The 18,258-nt window shown below is 44.7% G+C and overlaps 1 protein-coding gene across 1 annotated transcript in view; it reads left to right on the top strand.

The window, feature by feature from the left end:
- Nucleotides 1-18,258, top strand: part of SPEF2 (sperm flagellar 2) — a 126,178-nt gene that overhangs the window by 18,813 nt on the left and 89,107 nt on the right. The window contains exons 5-9 of the mRNA XM_066618176.1: nt 1,339-1,479; nt 4,200-4,282; nt 4,756-4,939; nt 5,108-5,296; nt 12,041-12,228. Coding sequence (XP_066474273.1) covers nt 1,339-1,479; nt 4,200-4,282; nt 4,756-4,939; nt 5,108-5,296; nt 12,041-12,228 — 785 coding nt within the window. The remainder of the gene's footprint in view (nt 1-1,338; nt 1,480-4,199; nt 4,283-4,755; nt 4,940-5,107; nt 5,297-12,040; nt 12,229-18,258) is intronic.

The raw sequence follows: 18,258 nt of genomic DNA on the forward strand, positions 1-18,258 counted from the left end.
CATCAGGAATGGGATGTTTAATTGGTGTCTACAAGCCACCTAACCCGGTGCTGAGGAAAGGTAAATAGTCACAAGGAACAACTAGTGCCCCATGGGATATCTTTTGACATATCAGTGTATAATAATCGTTTTGATACATCAAAAGACATTTCCAGCTAGTTAAGTGGGCTACAACTGAGCACTAATTATAGGGATGGGGGTTGCATATCAAAAAAGAATATTTAAATAGCACTATTCAATAAAAAGTAGTTCACAAAGCAGTTTACAAAATAGATCTCTGTTCTGTGATCAAGGTTTTTATCTTTGGTGAGATACTGTTTTTCTCCATTGGTCAAATTTTGCATTGCAACAGGAAAGCGATATTCACCTGTCAAACACTTACGCATCACTTACATCTAAATATATGCCTCTGGTGCAGTTTAGTTCAGGGCACTGTCATTTGAAATGCCACTTGAAAGTATGGAATTATGGTGTGAAATTCCACACCCCCTTCTGGAGATGGGTGTGGGGTCTTTATCTTCTCTGTGAAGTTTAATGATGCCTAAAATCCGTTTTAATCTAAAACATGACTGAGGTTTTGAAAAGGAGGGCTGTTCCAATAAGTCATGCTAATTAGGTACAGTTTCTGTGTGTGGAGTGGGGGGAACAAGGGGAAGGCGTGTATATGATAATAATTTTCCAAATTGTGCTGAATCACAGTATAATTGCAGGTGGGGGTCCTAATTCTCGCTTTTGTCTTTGGTTGAGTGTTAAATTAGAAGTACTAATTGCACGTTACATTACATAAATCTGCTTTAAGAACATCTCTTTGTTTTGCTGTGAAATTCACAGGTCACAATTATGGAAGTGGAGGTGGCAGGAAACATGCTGGCTTTGATGTAGCTTCATTCCACTTCTAACAGAAATCCCTAGATCATATGGCATCATGACCTCACACAGTGTGTGGGTTTCACTTGCCAAAAAGGGGATAGGATTGTGTTTGACTTGCACTTAAGGAAATTGCTGGCTCATGGTTTGCTTAAGGAAAAGTTCTATGCCAAATTGTTCTTGCTATTTGCAATGGTACAGTTCCCCCCAATGATTTGCAAAACCATTTTTGACACAGTGTGTAATAATCGTGTTCACAGTGCGGAGAAATTCTAGTATCTTATTGTTTTTATGGCCCACTCCTTTTGGGGGAGGGGCATGCATTAAAAAAAACCTGCCTTTAAAATGTTTGTGTGGGCTGGAGATGACTCTATCATGAGTTCTCTCTAAAATAAAATTGCTTTGTGGGTAATTCTAACCTCTTTTGAAGCCTGATTTTAGTAGCTCATTAGTCTTTCCTTGGATATTTAGAAACATGTAGAGAAACAGCGACAACATGAGATAATGGCTAAGATTCAAGCAGCGATCGTCCAGATTCCGAAACCAATGCCACAGCAAACTCTAAAGGCAATTGAAGCACAAAAAGTACTTAAAAAGAAAAAGGAAGCAGAGGTAAGTTCAGGTCTTTTAAAACTGCTGATTTTTTTAAAAAAATATAAACAGTTTTTTCCCACCACCAAACTGTGCACTAGTTGTGAATTTATCAAGCACCCCATTCATAGACTTTCACCCAGTGGTAAGGGCTATTATATGTGATACCTGGAAAAGATGTTTACAACATTATCTATTTCATGTCTCCTGTGTAACCATAACGTGTGATGAAGACATGTATGTCAGACAATATCTTTATGTTTGACTAAATGGGAGCAGCATTGTACGAGTATATAGAATAAACCTTGGAAGAGGCTATGTGGTAGACACAGAGTAATAAATGACTTGGGATCTGAAACAGCTGAGTTGGACTGACACATTTTGGAAACAGAAAATACTGCTGTTTAATATATACAAATATGTGTGTGTGTGGGGGGGGGGAATCCATCCATAGCCTAATTTTATCTCTTCAGTTTGGTTCATTTAGGATCTAAATAAAAGGTTTCTCCAGTATTTAACTTAGGGCTGCGGTTTTCAAACTCTCCAGGAGTTTGAAAAGTGCAGTAAGTCCTTGCGGGGGTGGGGGGAAGCAGCAGGGGCAGGGGGAAGGCAGTGACACGATCCCCAGGATTGCGCGGCTCAGGGGGCCTGCAGGGACTGGGATGTACTCACCAGTCCCTGCAGCATCGTCCTGGGGGTGTGGGGAGCCCTTCGTGAGCTCCCTAGCTGGTTCACAGTACAGCGATCGCACTTGCGCTTCCACCTGCGCTTTCACTTGTGGAAGTAGAGCGCGATCACTCTACTTTCACTTTGAACCAGCTGGGGAGCCCTGCAGGTGCTCACACAGGTCTATCCACACCCCCAGGACAATGCTGCAGGGACAGGTGAGTGCATCCCAGGCCCTGCAGCCCCTCTGAGCAGCGCAATCCTGGAGATCGGGTTGCTGCCTCCTCCCTGCCCCCGCCCCTTAAGGGGGCAGAGGGCAGGGCCTTCAGGCTGGGGCATCGCGATGCCCCAGTCTGAAAACCTCTGACTTACGGTAATGTAAGAGATATGTTTAAAAAACACATGCACACAGCTGCTGCTGAAAATGGGAATCATGTGCAGTGGTTCTTCATTGCCATACCTAGTGATATGGTTGAAAATGCCATATGGTATGGTAAGTGCATGAGCTTATGAAATCCCTCATAGCCAGCCACTCGCACACAGCTATGCTACTAAGACTATACAAGAAAAATGAATCAACTTCAAATTTCTTCATTAGTGTGTTTTCTTCTCCTGCCACTTATTCCTACCTTTAAACCTAATATACTTCAACAATCTTAAGTCAGTGCTTTCCAAATGCCTACAAGGGTGCACTGTAAGTATGTGAGTAAGTACACTGTAAGTATGTAAGTATGTACACTGTAAGTATGTAAGTATGTGAGTAAGTACACTGTAAGTATGTGAGTAAGTGCACTGTAAGTATGTGAGGGGGAGGGGCTATGGCAGTAATGCAATCCCTGGATCGTGCTGCTGCCGGGGATGGGAAGGGTTTTCACCGTCCGGTTTTCCTGGGGATTGTATTGCTGTCTTTCTCTTTCCCTGTGTCTTAAAGAGTCAGGGACAAGTGCTTCCCTGGCTGGTCATAACCCACCAGTTTGGGAACCACTGATCTAGGTCATTTCATCTCAAACTCAATAATTTAAAACAAATGCATAAAAACAAATGCATTGAAAAATGGAATTTAAAGATATTGCAGCTAAATATGAAAGGTGTTTTAGAGCACTAGCCTATTCATGTTTACACAGAAGTAAATCTAATTATGTTTAGTAGGACTTCCACCCATGTTAATTTGCATAGAATTGTAGCCTTACTTCCCAATCCTAACTAATCTTTAAGTTTGAGATTCTGCTGTTGTAAATGACCATATGATCACCATTTCAGTGACTCACTGCCCCAGCTGGCTACCTAGAAGAGCACAAGTAAGCTAGCATGGATGGTAGGCAAAAGGAAGAGAGGGGCAGAGAGGGGGAGGAATGGGAAGTGTCTGAGTGGGGAGAGGGTAGGTGGGAGATGGAATGGGGAAGGGAGTGGATCCTGGCAGCACCAACATGCTCCAGGATCCTATCCCTGTTCCCTGTCCTCTCTTCCTTACTCTCTTTGCTTCTGCAACATCAAAATAGTTGGCATAGATGAGGACACCCACTTGGGCAGTGGAGGGCCCCAGGGTAAGGGAATGAAAATTCCTTATCTTGAGTGCACATCTATTCAAAAGTAAGCCCTATTGAGTTCATTGGAACTTATCCCCATGAAAGTGTTTGTAGGGTTGCAAGGTAAGTCTACAAATAATAGAGTGTTGTGGCTTACTAGGTGCTTGGCGATTGCTTGAACAGTCTCTGATGTGTAGCAAAAACAGGAAGTTTATTGAGCCCCTGCTGCTCCATGTTTGGCCTGGTGGGTCGGCAAAAATGGCCAAAAGTCTTGTGGTACCTTAAATACCACTGGCTTTATTTTGTGAGTCTATAGTCTGATGAAATCTGAGCTGGTGAAGTGTGAACTGCACTTTCCAAAGGTTTATGGATCAATAAGTTTGTTAGCTTGAAAGGAGTAAGTGGACTCTTCATTGTTTTGTTATAAATAGTGACAGTGTTTCACGATGGATTTAAGCCACCAGCTGCTTTACTCTTTTCTCATGTATTATTACAAGGCATTGAACCAAAGCTAGGCAGTTCAAATATACTTATTTTCCATTTTTCCAGAACACATACACAGAAATTAGGAAGTTTGAAAAGCAGATGAGGAAAGACAGCATCATGCCTTCCGTCACCAAACTTACTGAAAGGTATTGTTTGGAACAAATAATTTCCTTTTCCTGCTGGCAGAGAGGCCACAGTGGCCTCACACACAGCAGCGGGTCAGGGAAGGCCTGCTGACTCAGGTAGGTTAGCAGGGGGAATGCCAAACGGGGAAGGGGGGCACGATGGAAGTGGAAAAGGGTGGTACCTGGCTTGCTGACGCGCTGGATGCTGTCCCCTCCAGTAGCTGCTGGCATGCACCCTTTGTCTCTTTGGACTTGCACCAGATAAAAGCTGGGGCTTTAAAATTTGTCCCCTTACCCCAGTGGGGCTACTCAAATTTGTGCCGGCTAAAGTTGTGGCCACAACTTCACCAGTGAGATGGTGCAGGGCTTCCTGCCCGTGCAGCTTGCTTACAAGTTGCTTACGCAGCAGCAGCTGCTGTGCTGGTGTCAGGTAAGTTTAGGATTGTGCAGTCAGTCACTTCTATGAAACATATTCCATTGGATTATTTTGTTAGCATGATGCAGGTGTTTGATCAAACAACTCCAGCAATCACTGAGCTATTGAACACGTACTCGGATGATGAATACATAAGGAAAATTCAAAAACGTCTTGAAGAAGACACCTTTGCACGAGAGCAACGTGAAAAAAGGCGACGGAAGATGTTAAGGGAGCAATTAATAGCCCATGAAGCACAAGAAGTGAGTTAGACACTCTGCCTTCTGATGATGTATGATGTAGAGACTGCATAGCAGTGGCATACCTGTAATCTCTTAAATCATGTCACTTTTTTATTTTGGTAAGCGTGGTAGTAGTTACCCAGGTATATTGCTGGTGGCGTTTTTTGTTTTGTTTTGTTTTTACTTTAGGAGGCATATAGAGAAGAGCAGCTCATCAATCGACTGATGAGGCAGTCCCAGCAGGAGCGCAGAATTGCTGTTCAACTTATGCATGTCCGGCATGAGAAGGAAGTGTTGTGGCAGAACAGAATTTACAGAGAAAAACAATTTGAGGAGAGAAGGCTTAAAGAATTTCAAGAAGCACTTGACAGAGAGGAGGTAAACATTCATTATTATTTCTTTCTCTAAAGACAAGCTTCTTTGTCTGTGTGTTATCATCATAAATGGAATACATTTGTTCTGACACCCATTTATGCCTTTGAAGAGCTTCTGGCTGGTATGACTAAAAGTTTTCAATTTGTAGCCAGGTAAGGGCCCAATCCTATCCAGTTTTCCAGGGCTGTTGCAGCTGTGCCAATGGAGCATGCACTGCAACCTATGGTGGAGGAACAGTCCCAGAGGCATCCTCAAGGCATGAGAACATATGTTCCCTTACCTTGGGGCTGCATTGCAGCTGCACCAGTGCTGGAAAGTTGGATAGGATTGGGTGCTCAGTCATTGTAATTGTCAGCCTGGAAGCAAGGTTAAAAGGTTTGAAGAATTTTGGTGACCTGAAAAATACCAGAGGATTTTCAAGTCTCACTTCATGTCCCCAGGCAGGATCTTATACGTGTCAATTTCAGTACAGAACATGGAAGCATAGTTTGTTTCCTTAAATCTTGCCTTTCCTTCATGGAACTCATGTCAGCATACACAGAACAATAGCACATGCTGAATCTTATATCCTTTTTTGGAAACCCCCCCTCCCCCAACGCCACCTCCTTTCCCTCTTTGGACATATGCCAGCATAAGAACATAAGAAGAGCTCCACTGGCTCAGGCCAAAGGCCTATCTAGTCCAGCTTCCTGTATCTCACAGTGGCTCACCAGATGCTTCAGGGAGCACACAAGACAACAAGAGACCTACATCCTGGTGTTACTCCCTTGCATCTGGCATTCTGAGGTAGACGACTTCTAAAATCAGGAGGTTGCACATACCCATCATGGCTTGTAACCTGTGATGGACTTTTCCTCCAGAAACTTGTCCAATCCCCTTTCAAAGGCATCTAGGACATATGCCATCATCATATCTTGTGGCAAGGAGTTCCACAGACTAATTAGATGCTGGGTAAAGAGATATTTTATTTTGCTGTTCTAATCCTCTGAACACTCAGTTTAGTGGATGTCCTCTTGTTCTGGTATTGTGTGAGAGGGACAAGAACATCTCTCTATCTTCTCTATCCATTCCCTACATAATTTTGTATATCTCAATAATGTCTCCCCTCAGTCCCCTTTTTTCCTAGACTGAAGAGCCCCAAACGCTGTAGCCTTTCCTCTTAATTATTTTATTCACCCTCTTCTGCACCTTTTCCATTTCCACTATATCTTTCTTGAGATGTGGTGACCAGAACTGGATGCAATACTCCAGGTGTGGCCTTACCATAGGCTTCATTATACAATATACAATGGCAATGTAATATTGGCTGTTTTATTCTCAATACCTTTTCTAAAGATGCCAAGCATGGAATTAGCCTTCTTCACTGCTGCTGCACATTGGGTCGACACTTTCATCGAGCTGTCCACCACCACCCCAAAATCTCTCTCTTGATCTGTCCCAGACAGCTCAGAACCCATTAGCCTATATGTGAAGTTTTGATTGTTTTGCCCCAATATGTATTACATTACACTTACTTGCATTGAAACTCATCTGCCATTTTTCTGTCCATTCTCCAAGTTTGGAGAAATCCTTCTGCATCAGCAAAATAGGTGGTCTGTCTGAGGAGACCTGTAGGTGGCCCAAGGGCTTATGCGGAGGTAAATAAAAAGCATTTTTACTTACCTCCTGTTTGGCTTTGGGTTGCCTCACCATGATAGCATGCAACCTTTTTGCACATCTGTATTGGCACTGGTGAAGCAGGCCTTTGGTCTGTATCTGTATTGGTCCTGCTGAAGCAGGCCTTTGGAACAGAAGGCATCTATCTCCGGACCAGATCAGACGGAAGGCTCTTCAACCTCTCCAGACTGAGAGCAAAATCCAAAGTCCAGCTGAAATGTCTGCATGACTTCCTCTTTGCCGACGATGCAGCTGTCACTACCCACTCTGCCAAAGATCTCCAGCAGCTCATGGATCGTTTTAGCAAGGCCTGCCAAGATTTTGGACTGACAATCAGCCTGAAGAAAACACAGGTCATGGTTCAGGATGTGGACTCACCTCCCTGCATTACAATCTCTGAGCATGAACTGGAGGTTGTCCATGACTTTGTGTACCTTGGCTCAACGATCTCCGACACTCATTCTCTCGATACCGAGCTAAACAAGCGCATCGGTAAAGCAGCTACCACATTTTCCAGACTCACAAAGAGAGTCTGGTCCAGCAAGAAGCTGACGGAACATACCAAGATCCAGGTCTACAGAGCTTGCGTCCTGAGTACACTTCTGTATTGCAGCGAGTCATGGACTCTTCGCTCACAACAGGAGAGGAAACTGAGCGCTTTCCACATGCGCTGCCTCCGACGCATCCTCGGCATCACCTGGCAGGACAAAGTTCCAAACAACACAGTCCTGGAACGTGCTGGAATCCCTAGCATGTATTCACTGCTGAAACAGAGACGCCTGCGTTGGCTTGGTCATGTCGTGAGAATGGATGATGGCCGGATCCCAAAGGATCTCCTCTATGGAGAACTCGTGCAAGGAAAGCGCCCTACAGGTAGACCACAGCTGCGATACAAGGACATCTGCAAGAGGGATCTGAAGGCCTTAGGGATGGACCTCAACAAGTGGGAAACCCTGGCCTCTGAGCGGCCCGCTTGGAGGCAGGCTGTGCAGCATGGCCTTTCCCAGTTTGAAGAGACACTTTGCCAACAGTCTGAGGCTAAGAGGCAAAGAAGGAAGGCCCATAGCCAGGGTGACAGACCAGGGACAGACTGCACTTGCTCCCGGTGTGGAAGGGATTGTCACTCCCGGATTGGCCTTTTCAGCCACACTAGACGCTGTTCCAGAACCACCTTTCCGAGCGCGATACCATAGTCTTTCGAGACTGAAGGTTGCCAATACAAAGGTTGCCAATACAAATTGGCACTGGTGACAGGGGATAGGATTAGGGCCCAATTTAATTTTAGCAAGGTGAGTGTGTGTTGTGTGTCTTCAGCCCATCTTCTAGTGCCATTATTGAATTTCTCATTAAGAAATAAGATGCTGTTCAGGACCAAGAATAACTTGCTTCCAAAGCAGTCATCTCCTTTTTTATTTTTTGCCAATTTTTTTTACTTAAAACATATAAACACACAAACACCTTAAATATACATCCTGACATTACGGCAATGGTGAAGTCATAAATTCTAATTAATTATATTTCATATCCAAATTTCCAATTGTTTCTGACAGCCCCTCTTATCTCCCCCTAGTATCATCCTAAAAGCAGGCATCTCCTGGTGGCTTGAGGAACTGAGGTCAGATTGGTGGGACAAATAGCTGCTGAAAACTCTTGTCCCTGGGAAGCCTATTTGGCTTCATCTCTCACAACCCTCCTTTTAACTACCCTAATTCACAGCACAATCATAAACATGTTTACTCATGTTTACTCAGTCTCATTTTGTTCAGTGGGCCTTACTGTCTATAAAGTGTGTAGGACTGAAGCCTCAGGCCCAAACCAAACATGCACTTATGTTGTGGGAAACTTAGAATCATGGGTCGCATATGCAAGTTTCAGGTCTCAAGGAATTTGCAACCAAATGTTCACTGCAAACCAGGGCTTTCTGTGAGGCACAAGAAAGCCCTCCTCCAGTGCAGCCCGTCATCCTTTGGCAGACTTTCTGTCCTCTATGTGTGCTAGCAGCACTTGCCAGCTGAAAGGGGTGGAAGTTTCCCTCTTAGGACTTGCCCTTCTGATGGCAGTAAGTGTCCTGCTGTTGCCAGTGATAGGAGGATTCACCTGCTGCTTATTTTCTATGCCAGGGCTGACCTGCTTGTGTTGGAGTAAACTGCTGGTCTTGGGACTTCCAAATAAGCAGGCTTAGGATCATGTTCCAAAGCAGGCACCCTCCTTGGGCTGCAACTTGGGCTGCAGTCCTCTGCACACTTTCCTGGGAGTAAGTTGTACACAATGGAATTAGTTCCAACTAGGCTTACAGTGAATGATCTTGCTGATGAGAGCTGTCCTCCCCCAGCTGTTCTCTTATCTTATATTCATACTGCTGTCTGGTTGATCTTTACCATGATTTATGGATTTCTTAAAATTTTGCAATGCCTAAATTTATTTTTGTTATGGTTTGTTATGGTTTTGTTATGGTTAGGGATTCTGGGTGGAAAGGTGCTATAAATAAAACAATCTTAATAAATAACCCACTAGTTGATTGCCAAAGAACCTCAGTTTCCCCAGAACATAGTTCTTAGACCACTGCACATGATTACTGCAAAATGAATGCAGGCAAGAAAAAGCTGCCTCTAAGGCAAAGGATTCAAGGTGGCTTGAGGAGGTGAGACAAGTCACACATTTGAGAGGCAGGCAAATGTTTCTAGATCTTCCTGCTTTCATTCTGCTCTCAAAGTCCTACCTCACTACAATTTTAGTATCTGGTCTCTGGCTGTTATAACTGAGAATTGCACATGAACTGTTCAGTACATAAAGATCCACTAGATGAGGTGCACTGAGCAATGTATCACTTCTCCATGCCTTGTTTTTTAAAGCAGAATTTGTCTAAGTGTACTTTTAGGAGCCCTGGGCCCCACCGAGACCCTTTCAGGTGCTCCACACTGACAATCAGCCTGAAGAAAACACAGGTCATGGTTCAGGATGTGGACTCACCTCCCTGCATTACAATCTCTGTGCATGAACTGGAGGTTGTCCATGACTTTGTGTACCTTGGCTCAACGATCTCCGACACTCTTTCTCTCGATACCGAGCTAAACAAATGCATCGGTAAAGCAGCTACCACGTTTTCCAGACTCACAAAGAGAGTCTGGTCCAACAAGAAGCTGACGGAACATACCAAGATCCAGGTCTACAGAGCTTGCGTCCTGAGTACACTTCTGTACTGCAGCGAGTCATGGGCTCTTCACTCACAACAGGAGAGGAAACTGAATGCTTTCCACATACGCTGCCTCCGACGTATTCTCGGCATCACCTGGCAGGACAAAGTTCCAAACAACACAGTCCTGGAACGTGCTGGAATCCCTAGCATGTATGCACTACTGAAACAGAGACGCCTGCGTTGGCTCGGTCATGTCGTGAGAATGGATGATGGCCGGATCCCAAAGATCTCCTCTATGGAGAACTCGTGCAAGGAAAGCGCCCTACAGGTAGACCACAGCTGCGATACAAGGACATCTGCAAGAGGGATCTGAAGGCCTTAGGAGTGGACCTCAACAAGTGGGAAACCCTGGCCTCTGAGCGGCCCGCTTGGAGGCAGGCTGTGCAACATGGCCTTTCCCAGTTTGAAGAGACACTTGGCCAACAGTCTGAGGCTAAGAGGCAAAGAAGGAAGGCCCATAGCCAGGGAGACAGGCCAGGGACAGACTGCACTTGCTCCCAGTGTGGAAGGGATTGTCACTCCTGAATCGGCCTTTTCAGCCACACTAGACACTGTTCCAGAACCACCTTTCAGAGCGCGATACCATAGTCTTTCGAGACTGAAGGTTGCCAACTATATACATGCTCACCATAAGAGGCTACGATCTACTTGGTGCTGCTCCACTCTGCGTATGCTCTGGGGCTTCCTAAGACTTCATGCATGCACTAGTGGGCCTCCCTGAGACTCTGTTTAGGAATGTAAAGGGCTCCAGAGACTGAAATGTTTGAGAACTGCTACTTAAAGAAAGAAGTACCTGTCGTGCTGTCATTATTGGGCCAATAGCATTTTGAACTCTTCCATACATACCCTGACCACTAGAGGCCGCTATTGCACTATAACTATATTCTGTGCATATCTGCAAAATGCACACATGTGTCATGGGAGAGGAGAGCTCCAGCACCTGGAATTGGCTGTGTGCATGTGCCTGTGCATGTGTGGTGGTGCCAGTTGGAGAAATTGAAATCATCAAGGCATCCCCAAGCCCAGTTCCCAACTTCCCTCCCAACTATATGCAGAAACTTTGCTTGCTCAATCAGTGCCGGGCAACTGGAGGAAAATACTTAAATTGCTTTGTGCCCCACCACCACCACCATGGTTCTGGCTTTGTGCTTGTAACCAAGGTGGAGACTGGATTGTGTTAGGTTGCTCTGTAGTGCTCTAGTATTGTGGATAGATGTGTTGCATAGTGGCAGAGGTTTAGTAAATACATGCAATAGTTGTGCACCTTAGATGAGAAGAGTGATGACTGTTGAGCTGCACCTCTGAGTTTACAGAGTGTGCTCCACCCAGATGCCAGCATTTTGTCTTTCAAGAACTGGCAGTCTTGGGGAGAAGGGTGACAAAGGCAAGCAGTAGAGGAACTGGGCAGAATGCTGCAGTATTGAATATAAGGGTGTTGTGTGTGTGGGCCAGGACTTGCAACTCTGTTGGGAAGATTTCCAGGACATTTTGAGGCCACATCAGTATTTGACTTTCCCCTACATGCCATCCCTAACCAGGTTCTGAGAAAACACGCGGGAGAAGATGGGGTGGGTGAGTGAATGATAGGAAAGGGTCTGTAGAGGGAGAGTGAAGAACTACATGGTCATTAATTCTCTTGCCTGCCCCCACATTAGCATTACCCAGCAAATGTGGGTTTGAAAGTATATTCTTGCCAAAGTAATACATCATCCTGGCCTGAAACTGCCAAGTTTGTGAGATGAACTGATTTGGACTGTGGTCAGAAGGTCAGGAGAAATTTGGATACTGCTACATTTTGAGTAAATTTCTGTCTTGATTGATTTTGTTTTGCTAACTCAAATTCATTGACAACTGTTCTTTTCTTAAAAACACCCTTTAAAAATAATTCTTTTCAGGCTCTTACAAAACAAGAGAAGATAGAGCTCGAGGAACAGGCCTTTAAAGAAAAACAACTGCATGCAAAACTTGCTGCGGAAAGAGCCGAGGCTCGCTATAAGAAGCACTATGCAATTTGTTGGGAAGTGGTTGAACAAATCATTGACTTATCTACCAAAATAGGAGAATACCGAATGCTTACAAACAAGTAAGTAGTGTTTCCAGAGCTACAGAAACAGATGTAGTATCCTCAAGCATGGAGCAAAGCAGTCACAGGTGAAAGAGACTACAATAAAGTCCAGATGTCACTCTGTCCCCTTCCTGATCAGCTTGTAGTTGGGCACTGTTCAGCTTCACAGCAGTTTTGCTGCTTTGGAGTATGATCCCTTCCACCACCACCTCCATGGTTTTAAAAGGGGTAATAGATTCATAGAACATAGAATTGTAGGTCCAATCATAGATAGGTCTAATAATGGTAATTATCAGTATGCTTATATGAAATCTCCATGCTTAGGGGGAGTATGCCCCTGAATATCAAATCCTAGAAAGCAACAGTAGGAGAGAGTTGGTGGTTTCAGGCCTTATGAATTCTTGGAGGCATCTAGTTGGTCACTGTAGGAAGCAAGATGCTGGATTAGGTGGCCCTTAGGGCATAGAGCCCTCTTCCTTCCCTCTTTGGCTGACTTTTTGTATGGGACAGCCATATACAGACTAGATAGGTTCCTGAAGTTAGGGGGTTAGGTTCCTGGAAACTGAATCCACTGTTGGGAATCATTGATCCTAGGGGATCAATGGGGTTAGGGGGAGGGGTAGCTAATCCATTCGGAATGCCAGCAGCAAATACAGTCTCTTTAGAATGGTGTGAATAATGTAAGAATGGCTGCTGTGGATAGCTTCATGATGGCTGCAGAGAGCTCTTAAATGACCCCAATAGTGTCAGGCTAGGCTGCAGAGCGGTCCTAATGCCTTTCCGATGCAGGGAAGACCTTTAGAATGGCAGGGACTGAAAATGACCACTGTGAATAGCTTCAGGAGGCTGCAGAGAGCTTTAGAATGACTATGGATACAGCAAACAGCTGTGGATAACTGTGAACAGTCAGCAGATAGTGTGAGGAAAGTGGCACTCCTTCACCCCACAGATAAGTGAATCTGTGGTTGGCAAATCTGTGGGGAGTGAGAATTGACAGTATCCAGACAACCCACTCTATTCCTGGATTGTTCTTGCTTATGCTTAAAGCATGTGTAATGTGTTCATGGCACCCTGTGGAAGGAGAAACCCATCTGAGTTGATATCTATGCAGAGGTCTCCTAAAGCAGGAAGTCACTGTTTCATAAGCAGTCAAAGGCCAGCTAGGAAAGGAAGCCCTCTGCCAATCCAATCCCCCCATGCACAGTTGCTCCTATATCAGAATTGATAGTGCCCCTAGGATTGTTAGTATGGAAGTATAATTTTCTCAAGATGATGCGATGACAGTCAATTAGTGAACATTATGTGCAAGTGCTGTGTTCAGACACCTACATGTTAAGGCCTAGATTGTGCCAGAAGAGACACTTCTTTTCAATCTTCAATGCATTTTGTTAGGCAAGATGAAATCAGGGCATTTTAGAAGTTGCATGACAACTTCAGCCACATCGGATTCTTGTTAAATAGAAGATGGGGAACTGGGTGGATGTGGTTGCTGTATGCAGTGTAGCTGCAGATCTCTGGTGCACCCAAGTTCAAATTTTATCAGATGAACATATAATACAAGTACTGAATGGACTAGTGAAATTTCTCAGAAGTTTGTCCAGACAAGGTTCATAAGGCACTTTTGAGGAAAACTGCGCAAGTCAATTTTTCTAAAGAATTCGGGAGCCGTTTAAATTCAGCCTATTGGGTGCCAAGCTGGATTTTGGTTCAAAGTGAGACATGTCTGTGCAGCTGCCTGGCCCATTGAAAGCAGTACTGGTTAGGGAAGGCGGGTGCAGAGCAAAGCCCCAACTGTGGGGAAGCTCCTATTCCTGTGCACAGCTGCTGCCTCTGGTGGCAGTGGTGGGATTTGCAAAGATGGCACCTGCCAAAGCTGATATTTGGAAAGGCAGTATTTGGAGACAGAAAGAAAGGGGAAAAAAGGTTGCAAAGGCATGGTTCAGAGGTAATAGCCTTCAGCATGTTTGGTTGGGTGCCTTTCCATTTTCTGAGGATGTTGACCTTTGAACTTCAAAAGCAGCTTGACAAACAGTAGCTTCTGTTTCACCATACCTTCATATTTTCAGAAAATTGTCCTAATCTATTAGGTATGCTAGACTTCAAGTTTGTCATGAGTTGTTTATATGAAAACCGATGATATACATTGGGCCCTTGGTATCCGTAGGGAATCAGTTCCATGACCCCTCCCCCCTGGATATTGAAATCCATTGGGGGGGGGAGCAGAAAGTTGTGCCACAAAAACTTTCCTGGAGGCCGCACTGGGTCTTCCAAAAGTCACGCCACCCTCCTCAAAAGGTCTCCCAGACATAACCAGAAGTCACTTCCAGTTTGATTTCTAATCACATCCAGGAAGTTATCTGAGGCAAGGGGGAATCCATGTGACCTCCCCGCATATCTGAACATCGCCTAGGTGCAACGAGAAGTTGCCACCATAAACCAAAGCGACTTCCAGTTGTATATGGGAAGTATGGGCTAGACATCCATGAGTACTCAAATCCATCGATGCCGAGCTCACAGATAAGGAGGGCCAACTGTATTAATCGTTTTCATAACATTGTAGTTCTTAAAACCTGCTGGCTAGTTCAGGGTTCCCTTTCACTCCTCTCTGTGTGTTGGTATAATGCCATCCAGTGCCAACACCAGGCCCTGCACAAACCCCCCCCAGCCACCCCTTAATAACACATTGTTATTACTGTTGCCCCTAGCCTTGAGAGTTCAAGTGCTGACTGAGCCAAGTGGACAATTGATGGGTATGGGCTGTCAGTGCTTTGGCCAGTACCCAGCCTCTAATACCACTCCTGACACTATGACTGTGCATTTCTTGAATTGTTGTCAACTGCAGAAGGATAGGCCAGCACATGCTATTAAATTTCTTTCTACAAAAGTAGAGATGCATAACTTCAGTAAACAAAAAGGAGTGTTACATACACTCCCTTTTGGAATCATTGGCATTTAACAAGGCCCAGAACTATAGCAAGTACTTCCACATAGATTGGAAACCATTTCAGACTACTTTTAGTTATTTCAGTCTAAATTGTTTACTTTAAAAAACAAACTGGCACAATCATTGCAGATGCAGTCTGTGCTCAGTATTTTATTGCACCTTTTCAAATGGAATAGCTTATTTTCTAAAAGTCTCATACTCTTGCAAAAGGATTACTGATGAGATGAAATGTTTGTTTCGTCACTGACTGTTAGTTCTGTCCAGAGCTGCTATTTCTAATCAGCCTGCAATTTTTAGTACAACACTCTAGGTATGTTCCAAACTCAGAGAATATTTGGCATACTGTCCCCTGTGTGTATGTACAGAGATGTCCCCAATATCTCCACCTTACCATTAATGTGTGTATATGTGTGTAGATCAGCAGTTTCTGAAGTTCTACTTGGATTTTTGGACTGCCCTAAGTTTTTGTGTCCCTAAGGGCAGGGACTGGGGCGAGGGGGTTCCCTGTGGTGCTGCAGTGATCACGATGCTGTACCATGGAGACCCAGAGATTTGTAATCATACCTGGAGGATTGCACTGGCTTCAAGCGGGCCTGGGAGGCCCACAGTCCCCTCTGCAAACCTCCACACTGCTCCTAATCGCTCCAATCTGTAATCAGAGCGAAAATTGTGCGATAACTGGAAGTGCACTTCGATCACAGATCAGAGCAATTAGAAGTAGTACAGAGGTTCACAGAGGGTGCTGCTTGCCTCCCGGACCCTGTCTGAGGTCTGTGTGACCCCCCCCCCCGGTAGAATTACAAGTCCCTAACTCCCTGCAGTGCCACAATCGCTGCAGCTCTGCGATGCACCCATTTCTGGGTTCCAGTTTTCATGTTGGGTTGCAACCCACCACTTTGGGAGCTGCTGGTGTAAATACATGTGTATATCTAGAGCTTATTTTCTAAAATAAGAGTTGTAGGAGCTGAAACACTTTCAGGTACCTGACCATTCTAAAGCCATTTTCCTAAACCCAGATTTGTGAGACTGTGTTTACACGGTGGTGAAGGAAACACCATGTGAATCTGCTAGTTTTTTGGTTTTTTTGGGGGGGTGGGTTCTGTTCTAAATAGGTATAATCACAGTACAAATCTATATTAGTTTTATAGAACTTTAAGAAGTGGGGCTTTTGCAGAGAATTCTGGAAGTTGTAGTTTGATGAGAATGCTATCCACCCAAAAACTACAGTTCCCAGGGTTCCTTGAGGAGACGGAATGACGGAATGTTAAACCAGGTTGCACTGTAGACACTCTATTACATCATCTGCAGAAGTTAGATTTCCAAACTAATTCTTTAGGTGAGGCTTTTTTCCTGTGCAGTGAGCCCAGGTGTCACACGTGCGCACGCACACACACACACACACACACACACACACACACACACACACACACACACACACAGAGAGAGAGAGAGAGAGAGTCAGGGAGAGAAAGGGAGTGAAAGAGTGAAAATAGAATACAGCTACCTATATTCTTGAATAGGGTCTTGGAAATTCTTTGAGCAGCATGTAGAGATACTGTCCTGACACAACACACAGGAGTATTATACTTGGGTAGGGTGACCTCTTACTAGTCAAAATCCCTTACTATTTAAGAATTTTGGAGGTTGCTACTATGTGTAGAACTGGGGAGTGGGCTAATTAGTGGGGGTACCAGAGTGATAAGATTTGGGATGTTCGGTTTTAATGTGTCACTTGGAGTGTGAATTGGAAAAGAATTTCTTCAAAGGCTTTAGCTGTGTCAGCTAAAATCCGCATGTACAATGATCACTAAGCAGAGGTGCCAGAGGATGTTTGGCATCTTGAAATGAGGTTTACATAGACCAGGGGCGTCCAAAGTTTTTGGCAGGAGGGCCATATCGTCTCTCTGACACTGTTTCGGGGGCCAGGGGGAAAAAGGAATTAATTTACATTTAAAATTTGAATAAATTTACATAAGTTTACATAAATGAATATATTAAAGATGAACTTATATGAATGAATGAAGGTCTTGCAGTAGCACAATGCCTATAAAAGGCCTTGCACAGAGCAAGGCTGGCCTTTCCTTTGCTGCTGCTACTGCATCACAGATGTGAAACAACAAGCAGTGAAGGAAGCCCTCATCCCACAGCTCACACAAGAGGTCAAACAGTCACCCTCACGCTGAGAGCAGTTGCGTCGGGCCAGTGCGGGCTCCAGCAAATCTCAGGAGGGCCAGAGGCTCATTGGAGACTGGGGGCTCCCTGAGGGCCGCACTGAGTGGCCTCGAGGGCTGCAAGTGGCCCCAGGGCCGAGGTTTGGGCACCCCTGACATAACTATGCAAAATGCAGACAAATGTTTTGATACAAACTGCAGAGACTAATGAGGTTGCATTCACTAAAGGCAAATGCAAACTGTAAATCCAAATGAGAGATGCATAAAAAGGATTACAAAGTTGCATCCTAACCAACTTTCCAGCACCGAGGTAAGGGAAGAAACGTTGCCTTACCTTGAAGAAATGTCCGTGACTGTCCCCCAACTGCAGGATGCAGCACATGACCCACTGGCACGGCTATGCCAGTCTGGAAAGATGGTTAGGATTGCACCCAAAGTAGAATAATCTTCCTCCTCCCAGGATATGTGACTATGGGGTAGGGGAGGAGATCATGTAGAATTGACCAGAGTGCTTTAGGAACATGGTCTTTATGTCAGATAAGTAGTGTACTGTCCATTTGTGCGCAGAGGTTATGGAAATGCAGTTCATCTTACACCCTGGCATCCTTTAATGTTGTCATATGAAACTTATGGTGATGTTGCTTGGTATCAAAATCCATATTGTCATTTATTATAATGTGAGGACATAACCAGGAAGGGAACAAAAAAAAAAAGAAGAAAAAAAAGTGAGAAGAGATCCATCTGTAACAGTCCCTTCCTCTGGTGCAGCATTTCTCAGACTGTGGGGTCGGGATGCACAAGGTGGGCTGCGAGCCAATTTCAGGTGGGTTGCATAGCACCTAGCTCAGTTGCTATTCAAAAGACAGAGCTAAAAATACAGGGTACAGAGCTGCTGGGCAAGGTGTTCTAGTAGGGAAAGAGGCACTGTGCTTT

This window comes from Tiliqua scincoides, chromosome 2 (assembly GCF_035046505.1).
Source record: "Tiliqua scincoides isolate rTilSci1 chromosome 2, rTilSci1.hap2, whole genome shotgun sequence".
NCBI lineage: Eukaryota > Metazoa > Chordata > Lepidosauria > Squamata > Scincidae > Tiliqua > Tiliqua scincoides.